At 38.5% G+C, this 13,173-nt stretch overlaps 1 protein-coding gene across 3 annotated transcripts in view; it reads right to left on the bottom strand.

Moving 5' to 3' along the window:
- The window catches only part of RETREG1 (reticulophagy regulator 1), a 132,497-nt gene that overhangs the window by 97,916 nt on the left and 21,408 nt on the right, over positions 1 to 13,173 (bottom strand). For 2 of the 3 annotated variants that reach the window (XM_065584251.1, XM_065584250.1), the window contains exons 2-3: positions 9,029 to 9,135; positions 7,056 to 7,086 (exon numbers count right to left, since the gene is read on the bottom strand). In XM_065584251.1, coding sequence (XP_065440323.1) covers positions 7,056 to 7,086; positions 9,029 to 9,068 — 71 coding nt within the window. In that variant the 5' untranslated portion in view covers positions 9,069 to 9,135. Of the gene's footprint in view, positions 1 to 7,055; positions 7,087 to 9,028; positions 9,136 to 10,434; positions 10,580 to 13,173 lie in introns of those variants that run through there. The other variant, XM_065584255.1, reaches the window with a different exon arrangement.

Genomic DNA, 13,173 nt, shown 5'->3' on the forward strand with positions numbered 1-13,173 from the left:
ATATCCAAAGAACTAAAAACGTAACAACTGAAGTATTTTATCATAGAAATCTAGGGCTGGAAGGGACCTCAAAAAGGTCATCAATTCCAGCCCCCTTTGCAAAGGCAAGACTAAGTAAACCTAGACCATCCCTGACAGGTATTGCCCAACCTGGTCCTAAAAACCTCCAATGATGGGGATTCCACAATTTCCCTTGGAAGCCTATTCCAGAGCTTAATTCCCTTATAGTTAGAACATTTTTTCCTAATAGCTAATCTAATTCTCCCTTGATGCTGATTAAGTCCATTACTTCTTGTCCTATCTTCAGCCAACATGGAGAACAATCAATCCCCACCCTCTTTATACCAAGCCTTTTCATATTTGAAGGCTATCAGATCCCCCCTCAGTCTTCTTTTCTCAACATTAAACATGTCCAGCTTTTTTAACCTTCTCTCATAGGTCAGGTTTTCTAAGCATCTTTTATCATTTTTGTTGCTCTCCTCTGGGATCTCTCCAATTTGCCCACACCTTTTCTAAAGTGTGGTGCCCAAAACTGGGCACGATACTCTGGAGCTGTGGTCTTAGCAGCACTGAGTAGAGAAGGACAATTATCTTGCATATCTTACACACAGCACATTTGTTACTACACCCCAGAATGATACTAGCCTTATTCATACCTGCACCACACTGTTGACTCATATTCAATTTGTGAATCCCCAGACCCTTTTCAGCAGTACTAGCACTTAGCCAGTTATACCCTTTCTGTATTTGTGCATTTGATTTTTCCTTTTTAAGTGAAGTATTTTGCATTTATCTTCACTGAATTGCATCTTTTTGATTTCTGACCAATTCTCTAATTGGTCAAGATCCTTTTGAATTTTAATCCTGTTCTCCAAAGTGCTTTGCAAACCCTCCCAGCTTGTGGTCATTCACAAATTTCATAAGTATATTCTCCACTCTATCATCCAAGTCATTAATAAAAATACTGAATAATACAGGATCCTATAGAACTCCACTGGATACACCCTCCCAGTTTGACAATGAACCACTGATAATAACTCTGAGTACAATCTTTCAATCAACTGTGCACCCCCTTTGTAGTAGTTTTATCTAGATCACATTTCCCTAGTGTGCTTAAAAGAACATCAGGTGGGACTGTGCCAAATGCCTTACTAAAATCAAGGTGGAAAAAAAAAAGTCACATGCTTAATTTTAAGCAGTTGAATACCCGCATCAGTGAGATTATTCACCTACTTACGTGCTTAGTGATCTGGGAGGTCTTGTGTCAACTCACCTACACTGGGGGACACAGAACAATAGAACACAGCCCATGTCACTGCAACCAAAGGATTGTTCCTCTGTCACCATAAAGGTGAAAATAGCATTTCTCCCCTTTTGGGAAATGTTTACAGCCCATTTAAAACCCTAGAGACCAACCCCTCACAGCAGATAAAGGGCCAGATCCAGTATTAAGGTCTTTGGCATCCCAGCAAACAGCCCTACATCACACACACAAGCTCCCTTCCTCAGGCCTCTACTTTCCCAGCAGCAGCTGTATTTTTAATTAATGTATTCAATTAACTGACTGCTTTTCCCTTCATGTCATGAACAATCTAGAAAGAGACATAAGGGAATAGGAAAGGGACAAGAGAAAAACTTGAAACAAAATAAATGTTGAATATTGAAGTACTTACTGAAGAGAACTTTTATTCTAAGTATGAGTACAGACAGATGTAGAATCATAGAACGGTAGGATTGGAAGGGACTTTGAGAGGTCTTCTAAGTCCAGTCCTCTGCACTCATGACAGAACTAATTATAATCTAGACGATCCCTGAGAGGTGTTTGTCTAACCTGCTCTTAAAAATCTCCAATGATGGAGATTCCACAACCTCCCTAGGCAATTTATTCCAGTGCTTAACTAGCCTGACAGTTAGGAAGTTTTTCCTAATGTCCAACCTAAACTGCCCTTGCTGCAATCTAAGCCTATTGCTTCTTGCCCTATCCTCAGAGGTGACAGAAGAATTCTCTCTCCTCCTTGTAACAACCTTTTATGTACTTGAAAATTGTTACATCTCTCCTCAGTCTTCTTTTCTCCAGACTAACAGACCCCATTTTTTCAATATTCCCTCATAGGTGATGTTTTCTAGACCTTTAAAAATTTTTGTTGCCCTTCTCCGGAGTTTCTCCAATTTGTCCATATCTGAAACGTGGCACCCAGAACTGGCCACAATTTTCCCTTTGAGGCATAATCAGTGCAGAGTAGAGCGGAAGACGTACTTCTCGTGTCTTGCTTACAACACTCCTGCTAATACATCCCAGAATGATATTTGCTTTTTTTGGCAACAGTGTTACACTGTTGACTCATATTTAGCTTGTGATCCACTATGACCACCAGATCCCTTTCCACAGTACTCCTTCCTAAGCAGTATTTTGTATGTGTGCAACCAACTGTTCCTTCCTAACTGGAGTACTTTGCATTTGTCCTTATTGAATTTCATCCTATTTACTTCAGACCATTTCTCCAGATCATTTTGAATTTTAATCCTATCCTCCAAGACACTTGCAACCCCTTCCACTATGGTATCATCTGCAAACTTCATAAGCGTACTCGTTATGCCAGTATCTAAATCACTGATGACAATACTGAACAGAACCAGACCCAGAACTGATCCCTGAAGGACCTCACTAGATATGCTTTTCCAATTTGACTGAGAACCACTGATAATTCCGGGAACGGTTTTCCAACCAGAATTGCATCCACCTTATAGAAGCTCCATCTAGGTTGCATTTCCCTAGTTTGTTTATAAGAAGATCATGCGAGACAATATCGAAAGCCTTACTAAAATCAAGATATACCACATCTACCACTTCCCCCAACCACAAGGCTTGTCAAAGAAAGCTATTAGGTTGGTTTGACATGATTTGTTCTCGATAAATACATGCGGACTGTTACTTATCACCTTATTATCTTCTAGATCTTCGCAAATTGATTTCTTAATTATTTGCTCCATTATTTTTCCCTGTACTGAAGTTAAGCTGATTGGTCTGTAACTCTCCAGGTTGTCCTTATTCCCCTTTATATACATGGACAAATATTGTGCCATTTTCCAGTCCTCTGGAATCTCTCCAGTCTTCCATGACTTTTTGAAGATAATTGCTAATGGTTCAGTTATCGCCTCTGTCAGCTCCTTGAGTATTCTAGGATCTATTTCCTCAGACCCTGGTGACTTGAAGGCATCTAACTTGTCTAAGTAATATTTAAACTTGTTCTTTCCCTATTTTAGCCTCTGATCTTACTTCATTTTCACTGACATTTACTATGTTAGATGTCCAATTGTTACTAATTTTTTTGGTGAATACTGAAACAAAAAACGTCATTTAGCACTTCTTCCATTTCTACATTTTCAGTTACCATTTCCCCCCTTCATTGAGTAACAGGCCTACCCAGTCCTTGGTCTTCCTCTCGCTTCTAACGTATTTGTGGAATGTCTTCTTGTTACCCTTTATGTCTCTAGCTAATTTAATCTCGTTTTGTGCCTTGGCCTTTCTAATTTTGTCCCTACATACTTGTGTTATTTGTTTATATTCATCCTCTGTAGTTTGACCTAGTTTCCACTTTTTCTAGGACTCTTTTTTGAGTTTCAGATCATTGAAGATCTCCCAGTTAAGCTAGGGTGGTCTCCTACCATCCTTCCTATCTTTCCTACGCAGTGGGATAGTTTGCTCGTGCCCTTAATAATGTCTCTTTGAAAAACTGCCAACTCTCTTGAACTGTTTTTCCCTTTAAAATCGCTGGTGTTGTGAAGGAAGAAGGTTTTACTGGCATGAGTTTGAGATGATCACATCATTCACCAGTGGCAAAGCTGTAAGCAAATAATATAGGTTGTTCCAAATGCATGCCAATAAAACTTTGCTGTCACTCCATACCATGATATGTTCTGTATGCACCACATTATTAAAATATGCTTTCTTTAAAATGTTTTAGAGGAGTTTAAAAAATGATTATTGGGACTTTTTTATTCATCCAACTGTAAAGCCATATGCCTCCGTTGCCATAAATGCAGCTGTACAGGATTCAAAAGGGGAAAGAAATTAAAACTATTACATTAAAAATACCTCCAAAAATGGCCTAAATAGCTTTTCTATACAAAAATTCGTCACTCCTTTAAATCCAAATTCTGTAATCAACTGGAAAGCTAAGAATCTCCCCTTCTCAAACGTATAATGTTACCATTTCTATCTCTGCATGACAGAGAAATGTAAATTTATGACATTTTATGTTTAGAAAAACTGTTACTGGCCCACGATTGAATCCCACCTATCTTGGAACTCAGGAAAGGGTAATCTGAGGAGGGAGAGGAGGAAATTCCACATTTGGAAGCAAAAGGAGGAAATTCTTTTGTGGTAGGGTGAGCTGCAACAAAATGGGGGTGATTTGAAGCTGCTCATGAGTTTGGAATGTCAGAACAATTCCCAAGAGACGGCTTAGTTGGCAGTGATGTGGTCATAAGCATGTGATAAATTGTACAGGCAATTTTATCATATGAATAGCACATAGGCATATTATTAAATAGGCAAATGTAATTTCATTTGAATTTGCATGCCTGAAATCAAAATTAAGATGTGAATAACTAAATACATTAACTTTGTTCTACATTACTAGTTTTCTTCTAAAAACTTTTTTTAGCCAGTAAATCAGAAAATAACTACAAATACTTAAAGGAAAATCTTGCCCTTTCATAAAGGACATGACTAGGAGACAGACATGCCACTTTAGCACTTTACATAATGCCGTCATGTAGTTATAGGGCAAGATAGCACAGGCAGCTGCTAGACACGGTTTTTCCTTTTGATCGAGGCAGCAGATGCTCCTGGCTAGTGTATGCTCCATCAACCAGGTAGTTGTCGGTGGGCAATGGACACACCCTTTATCTAACAGTCAGCATCCCTTTGGAACTATAGTGCGCAGGCCAACTCAACACCACATAGTCTTCAGCCCTAGGCAGAGGTCCTAGACCAACTACTTGCACAGGGAGGAAGAGATTCCCTATGTTTTCTTCCCCTCTCTCCACCTTGTGCAACAGCACAACAGAGGTTAGGATCTAGCCCTTATCCAATACTACAATATTAAATAATGCAATACTGAAAAATTCTCAGTAAGGAAAACAGGAAAGAAGGAATGATATGGCAAAGATTGAGCATAACGCTCAAATATGCAGTTCAGAACCTGTATTATTGTTAATTTATAGTTGATCTCATTCATCAGTACAGTATTACAGGTACATACATTTTAAAAAATATGGAGATAAGTTATTTAAAGAAGGATTTACTAATGGTGTTTATCCTTTAATGCTCCAGTTGACAACCGCCTGGGAGAGCTGTCCCTTTGCCTGTCATTTTCAGAGGACAAAGGGTCTTGGAATGATGCTCTAACTACCCTGATTCTCTAAGGAGTCATTTTCCTTTACGATCCAGAAGCCTCTCTTTGCAAACTAAATTGGATGTGGGTCCAAAGATTCTGTGGTAAACACACTTCACCACCTTCCATTCCAAGCACTCTAATGTAAACACACAGCTGCATTTATATATTTTAAAAAACTACCAAAGCAAAACACTACACCGCCCACAAAGAGGATGAGAGAAAAGAGGAGACCCACATTACATTGTCTAATACACCAGTGGAAGCACTGCGAAACAACAATACCAAATGAGGAAGATATAAATACCTATTTAGAAAAGAATAAAAGCTGAATCTTGTGTTTCCGTGTCCACATTATGGATTGCTAGCTTTCCATTGCACAGCTAGAGTTGAGTAGAATTTTTAAATGATGTCACTAAGTCTGTGCCTTAACCTCAAGGCCATTGTTTCAAATGTTGTCAGTAGTAAGGTAACTGAAAATCATTACCATCTAACAACTGTTTGGTGGCCTACGTAAAGTAATAATGCCTTACATTTCTAGAGCATTTTTATTCAGAAGATTCCCAAATTACTTCATAGACTGTACATAAAATTAATTTAATCCACTAATGAAACACAGTTAATCTACCCCAATGACACTATACAAACATTTGTGTGTGGGGGATAAATATAGGGGATTTAGACAGACAAAATTAGCCAGCTGTGATAGTCCAATGCCTAGTAACAGGTTTCACAATCATCATCAATTGGTATCCATGGTAGCCATTTTAGAGATGTTAGCAACTGACAGAGCATTGAATTGATCTATAGTAGAACCTCAGAATTATGAACACCTCAGGAATGGAGGTTGTTCGTAACTCTGAAATGTTTGTAACTCTGAACAAAATGTTATCGTTGTTCTTGCAAAAGTTTACAACTGAACATTGACTTAATACATCTTTGAAACTTTACAGTGCAGAAGAAAAAGGCTGCTTTTAACCATCTTAGTTTAAATGAAACAAACACAGAAACAGTTCCCTGACCTTGTCAAAAAAATTTAAACTTTCCCTTTATTTTTTAGTAGTTTATATTTAACACAGTACTGTACTGTTTTTTGTTTTTTTGTTTTTTTTGTCTCTGCTGCTGTCCAACTGCGTATTTGTGGTTCCAAATGAGGTGTGTGATTGAGTGGTCAGTTCGTAACTAGTGTTCATAACTCTGAGGTTCTACTGTACTGTTTCAGTCTAGTGCTGGTCACTACCGACCAGGAACGCAATGGGGAGGGGAACCTTGTACTGACACTTCTAAGAATGGAAGACATCACTCTTCAGAGCTGTAAATCCAGCATCTTTCCCAAGAACTAACTTAAAATTAAACACATTGTAAGTGGCAGAAAACCCAGAAGAGGACAATACTTCTTAAAGAAGAAAATGGTAACATTCAAAAAGAAGGTTGCTTTTTAAAATCTGATACTTGACTGAATAATATACTGTGATACAATTCAAATAAAAAATGTTATGACTTTCACAAAGAATACTATTTAAAACTGAGGCATCATGTGAACAGCCAGTAATATAGAATAATAAACTACACTGTGGTCAAAATAACTTAGTTCTTGTTTTGTGGGCTATTTGGGAGAATCATTTGTAAAATTCAGAATTTTTAAATGGCACCTACCTGTCAGTGAGGCTCCTCCATAGCTGTGCACCTGAAATAAGCAAAGCATAAAATGAAAAATAGCACTGATATATACAGCAGAACTGTTTTTTCCCTTCAATTTTTCAATAGTGCTCCAAATTACAGAAGAATTACGCTAAAAATCTCTGTAGTTCTATAATACAAGTCACATTTACCTATATTACTAGTAAAAAAATCATTCGCTCTTTCCATTTTAAATAATGGAGTAACATGCTTCAGAAAATCAACGTGTTTTCTGTAAACTTGATATATCAAAACAGCTTAAAATATTCATGAAAAATCAATGTACTTATTTAACCTGGTCTGTCTTTAAACTAGAATGATTAGATACCCAATGTAATCTAACTTTTGTTATCCAAATATAATCTAATTTTGCAATCCAAAAATGTGACAATTATACTATAACAATTTTGCCATCTAGTGGTTGACTAGAGTTAAATAAAAGTTATTCTCGAAGAATAAGTATATCCACGAAGAGCGAACAGATTTTCTCTTTTAGTTCAAGTGGTAATTTGTTGATTTCAGATCTAAAAAGGTTTCTGGTTCAAGCTAAAAGACAGATTCTTCATGAGAGTACTCAATTAGTAGTTTTGGACTTTCCTGAACTCTTCCTCTGAAGTCACTGGAGACATTTTATATTAGCTCAGGTGAAATATGACTATCCAATATTTCACAATTAGCAACATATAGCTTTATTGGCCTTATCTAACACTGCTGGAATGCCAAATAATAAAAATAGGAGTACACTCTTGCACTTCCAATCAGATCAGTAATATTTGGTGCCAAAAATGATTAGCTGGTACTCATTACTAAAGGTCACATAAACCTTGTAACATAACAAAAAGGCCTCAGTAATCTGAAGCAGCAGCACAAATAGGAAATATACTTCCTTTCTCTTCTGCTGCTTTTTAGGATATGCTTATACTGCAATGTAAATCCAGGGATAGCAGAACATGGGTTGGCAGACAAGATTTTATCAGCCTAGGACTTGAGCATCTATACTCATTTGTAACCCCAGGTTTGAAACTGCTGAACCCTGGGTCCCAATCTGGGGCTTCGGTGCCTACACTGCATTATGTGGGCCTGAGTCCAACCACTCATATCCCAGACTTCTTAGCGCGCCTCTCCCCCCTCCACCCCAAATGTGACTACTCTAATTCTTTGTTCATGGTGCAGTGTGAGAAAACATGACTGTTCACCAAGCCTGACTGTCCCGGAGGACAAAGAAAGTTGGTCTCTGGGATTGTGGAATACTTTTGGCATACTCCCACAGCACAAGTCCGGTGGGGCTGAATCTACAAGGTTAAGCAATAGGACTTGAACCTAGGTTCCCAGCTTAACTCAGGCTCCGACCCTCCACTCCCATAGGTATGTCTACACAGCAAAGAAAAACCTGTGGCGGGCAGGGGGGAAGGTCCAGAGCCTGGGCTCCAGCCCAAGCCTTGAAGTCTACATAGCAATGAAACAGCCCCGCAGCCCGAGCCTAAGACAGTTGGCATGGGCCAGCAGTGGGTTTTTCTTTGCTGTGTAGAAATACCCATAAAATCCTGGGACGCTGGGTCCGAGCCCTGGGTCACAGTGATTTGTGTGTAGATGCAAGTGGGGTTAGGCTTGAGCCTGAGTTTGAACCTTGGGCTTACACTGTAGAGTAAACATACTTTTAGAGACTTTTTAGACACTTTGCAGGAAACAAGAGTCATGAAAAATGGGCAATGACATAATGAGTACAACTTTATTTTCAAGTGATTTTTCAGAGTAGAATTTCCTTTTAAAATTTCTTCAGAGATTACCAGTCACTTGTCTCAGAAATGTTACACATTTAGTGCTTTTACTACGACACATTACACACTCATAAAAATTCAACAAAAAATAGGGGCACCAGTTGGATGAGAGCCAGCATAGGCAAATATTTGTAAGTTAAAGGTAAATTACGATACTAATGATTGCCTTACCTTTTATCCGAGACAATACCATATCCTTCATTATCTGCATAATTACAACCCCAAGTATTATGAGAGAAGTCAGCTGATATACTCTCCAAGGGGTCAGTGCAAGGAACCTAGGATATATTAAAAAAAAAAATCACTCTGAATGTTTTAACTTATAGTACAGACTTACTTTATATCAGACCATGATTGTACCCAAACCTGAATAACCAAGTACAAACAAAATAAATGTATATTGACATTGATTTAATAGTTCCACTGAATTTGCTCTTCTCAGTGTCATTTCCAAGAAGCAAACACTGAATAATAGTATAGTATGGCCATTATACCCTGGCTTAAAAAAAAACTATATTTAAGCATCTGTTGAGCTTGATAGTGGAAACACTCTTAAAAAACAAACAAACAAAAAACAACAATCATGAAACATTTTAGCTAAGAAGCAACAAGGAAAAAACCTTAAACACAAAATATACTCAAGTGTTCCATGGGCATTTCCACAGGTTCTAGGGGGGAAAACTTTGTAATTGAAATTGTCTAGGCATTATATCTTAGGGAGTCTTTTTTTTTTTTTTTTTAAATTAACATGAACAAAGGGTAGGAAGGAAACAGGATAGAATGGGCTTGTTTACATGGTATGGTAGTGCACTTCAGTGCGGTGTGAATTCTAATACACACTTGCATGCTGCACACTAACTGGCCTTCAGAGATCCTGCTGATGCACACTAAAAGTTCCTTAGTGTGCCTTAACAGTACTGTTTGAAACGGGTATTGGAGAACTTTTAATGTACACCAGCAGGGTCTACATAGGCCAATTAGCATGTGACATGCTCATGTGCATTAGAATTCATGTGCCACTGATGCACACTACCATACCCCATAGACAAGCCCTTCTGTTTGCTTATTTTTTAATACAGTATCAGCAACAACCCTAAATATCTAATCTATGGTCAGTCTAAATTCATATGGAAGTCCAATTACTTAATATGGATTGATCCAGCTTTATAGAAAGATTAGACAATTATATTGCTCATGGTATAATACCACAATTTGTTTTTAAAGAAATTAAGTTTTAATTATTTTTATTAATTAATTTATTATTTAATTATTTTTCTTTTTTATAACAAAATGGTAACCATGTCCATTCAAGAGAAGTTGGACTTAGAGCAGGGATTCTCAAACTGGGGGTCGGGACCCCGCAGGGGATCACAAGGTTATTAAATGGGGGGTCGCGAACTGTCAGCCTCCATCCCAAACCCCACTTTGCCTCCAGAATTTATAATGGTGTTAAATATGTAAAGAAGTGTTTTTAATTTAAAAGGGGGGTTGTACACAGAGACTTGCTATGTGAAAGGGGTCACCAGTACAAACATTTGAGAATCACTGACTTAGAGAGTGAGCATACACTGATTTACCATACTACTGCTGATCTTGACATGCAAGTATGTATAGAAACGTTTCTCAAATAATTAGAATCTTCTCCTCTTTCACTGGCAGATCTTTCACTTTCCACCACTAGAGTTATCCCTACAAGAAATGATCGAAGGTTGACAGGATCCAAATTCACTTAGTGGAAAAAATATATTATTATACTGGAATATGTTAATGGCTCTCTACAAGAAGATCTTTAATCTATGAACACTAATAGACCTCATTAAAGGTGATGGGGTGTGTTATGCACCTTTCTTTCAGGTGAAACAGAAGGAGCAATTTAAAGCTCCTTTACATAGTGGTAGCTGAAAACAAAGGAAGCCACTGTCCAAGACACTTGCCCACATCATGTGGCCAAATAGAAAATAAGGTATATGAACTGAGGGTTTCCCAGAGACTGTGGACTGATTGCTTGCAGATGTTCGAGTCTGCATGCAAGAAGCCAACAGCAAGACAAGCTTTGGTGGGAGTGAACCAAGAGAAAGATCTTTTAGACAGATCTAACAGTACTTGTTAGAAAGGCACATTGGATTTCTAAGCACAGAAACTGCCTGGTGCTTGTTTCTACTTTGTTCAGAGAGACAGGATTTTATGTACAATCTTTGTAAATAAACTGCATTACACCAACAAAATACCTAATTCATATAATCAATTTCTCCTCCTAATGGAAACAACCCAACAAGGCCCCAAATATTAGTTAACCACTTGGGCCCAGAAGAGGGAACAATATACAGTAAACTCACATTCTGCTTATTGAAAAATAAATAAATAAATTAGCTCCAGTCCCCAACAACCAAAAGAAGGGTGCAACATTTAAAACAATTCCATAGTATATCAGGCAGATGATTCACCCAGAATTAACCTAGTGTGCTAGATTCCTCAGTGATTACAGGCATGCAATATCAGTGATTGTCTCTTCTCTAGTGAAGAAGAGAATTCTCCCATTGACCTAGCACTGTATACACCAGGGGTTAGGTCTGTTGACTGAGTTACTCAGGGCTGTGGATTTTTCACACCCGAGTGATGTAGTTATATTGACCTCATTTCCTAGTATAGACCAGGCCTCAGTGTGTCTCTCTTTCTCACACACATACAATGTGTCAACTCTGTAGGATTAGCTTTCTTGTGAATAGAAAAGATTTGAATTATAAAAAATAGTCACTCTGACGGTACCACAAATTGGCATTTTTGGTGTGCTTCAGCATACATGCTTGCCCGTAAGAAACTGGCAAGTGTACAGAGAATAATACCACAAGGTAAACATGCACCCTCTCTGACATGCAAGTAGTAGATCTCCTTAATTCAAAACCCCTTTCCATAATGGCTCCAAAACTATGTTGTCCCAATATTTCCTCAAACATTTTGTACCATGAAAACATCCTTGATAAAGCCTGAGTATTTAATCTGGCTGCAGTGAAGACTTGCCCTGATGCCTAAGTTATTGAAGAGACTGTATCTGGTGTGAATGGTCCACGCTATTCCCTGAGAAAATGGAGTCTCATGACCCAGTAGTCCAAGAAAAGGTATATTTGGACCTCTAAAAGACAGTGAGTAGCCACCACTGCAAGGCACCTGGGTCCAGATTTTCAAGGGTAATTAGGCATCTGAAGATGCAGATAGGTGCCTAATGGTATTTTCAAAAGCCCTTAGGTGCTCAACTCCATTGAAGTGAATGGGATTTAGACATCTAGGTGCTTTGAAAAAAATCTAATTAGGCATCTCTTTCCATCTTTAAGTGTCTCATTACGTTTGAAAATATGTCCCTTGGTAAAGGTCTGAGAGCCATGGCTACCCCAAACATGTACCTTGTATTGATGGGATCATTGCTTATTTTGAGCCACAATACTTCCTGTATGATGACCTAAGCATTGCAAGCTTACACATTTCAGTGAGTCAAAGTAGTCCTAATTAATTCTAATTTTTTAGACATTTTTAAAATCAGCAGGCCCAGATAACCTGTATCCAAGAGTGTTTTAAAAGAGCTGGTTAAGAAGTTCTCTGGACTGCTAATGTTGATTCTCAAGTTCTGGATCACAGGGGAAGTTCCAAAAGACTGGAAGAAAGCTAATGTTGTGCCCATTTTTTGATGAGATTACCAGTTTGGTTGATAAAGGCAATAACGATGTAATATACTTCTGTGAGGCCTTGATTTGGTACCACATGTCTTTTGAATAAAAAATTAGCATGATACAGAATTGGCATGGCACACGTTAAACTGGCTAACTGACAGGTCTCAAAATGTAATTGTAAATGGAGCATCATTGCCGCTCAGGTGCGTGTCTAGTGGGATCCTGCAGGGATCAGTTTTTGGCCCTATGCTACTTAACATTTTTAGCAATGACCAGGAAGAAAAACTCATCATTCAAAGTTCTCAGATTGCACAAAAATGGGGGAATGGTAAATAATTAAGAGGACAGGTGCAGGGACCACAGGTCTTGAACACTTGTCCACATGGCTTTTCAGAGCTAGTAAGCTCTGTACTGTCACTCAGTGACCTGCTAACTGTTGTCAGAATAGGAACTGAACTCTGACAGAAGACCCCAGTCCTGGAATCCTATGCTGCCTGATTGGTTCACAGCTTCTATATAAACCCAGCACAGAAACAGGAAGCCGTCCAAGCAACTGGGGGTTCTCCCTTCTTTGCTTCCCTGGGCTGTGCCCCCTGAGATAGCTGCTCCTACTGCATGCTGCTGACCTCCTGGTACCCTGGCCCTGCCTTCCTC

The sequence above is a fragment of the Chrysemys picta genome, chromosome 2 (genome assembly GCF_011386835.1).
Source record: "Chrysemys picta bellii isolate R12L10 chromosome 2, ASM1138683v2, whole genome shotgun sequence".
Classification (NCBI taxonomy): domain Eukaryota; kingdom Metazoa; phylum Chordata; order Testudines; family Emydidae; genus Chrysemys; species Chrysemys picta.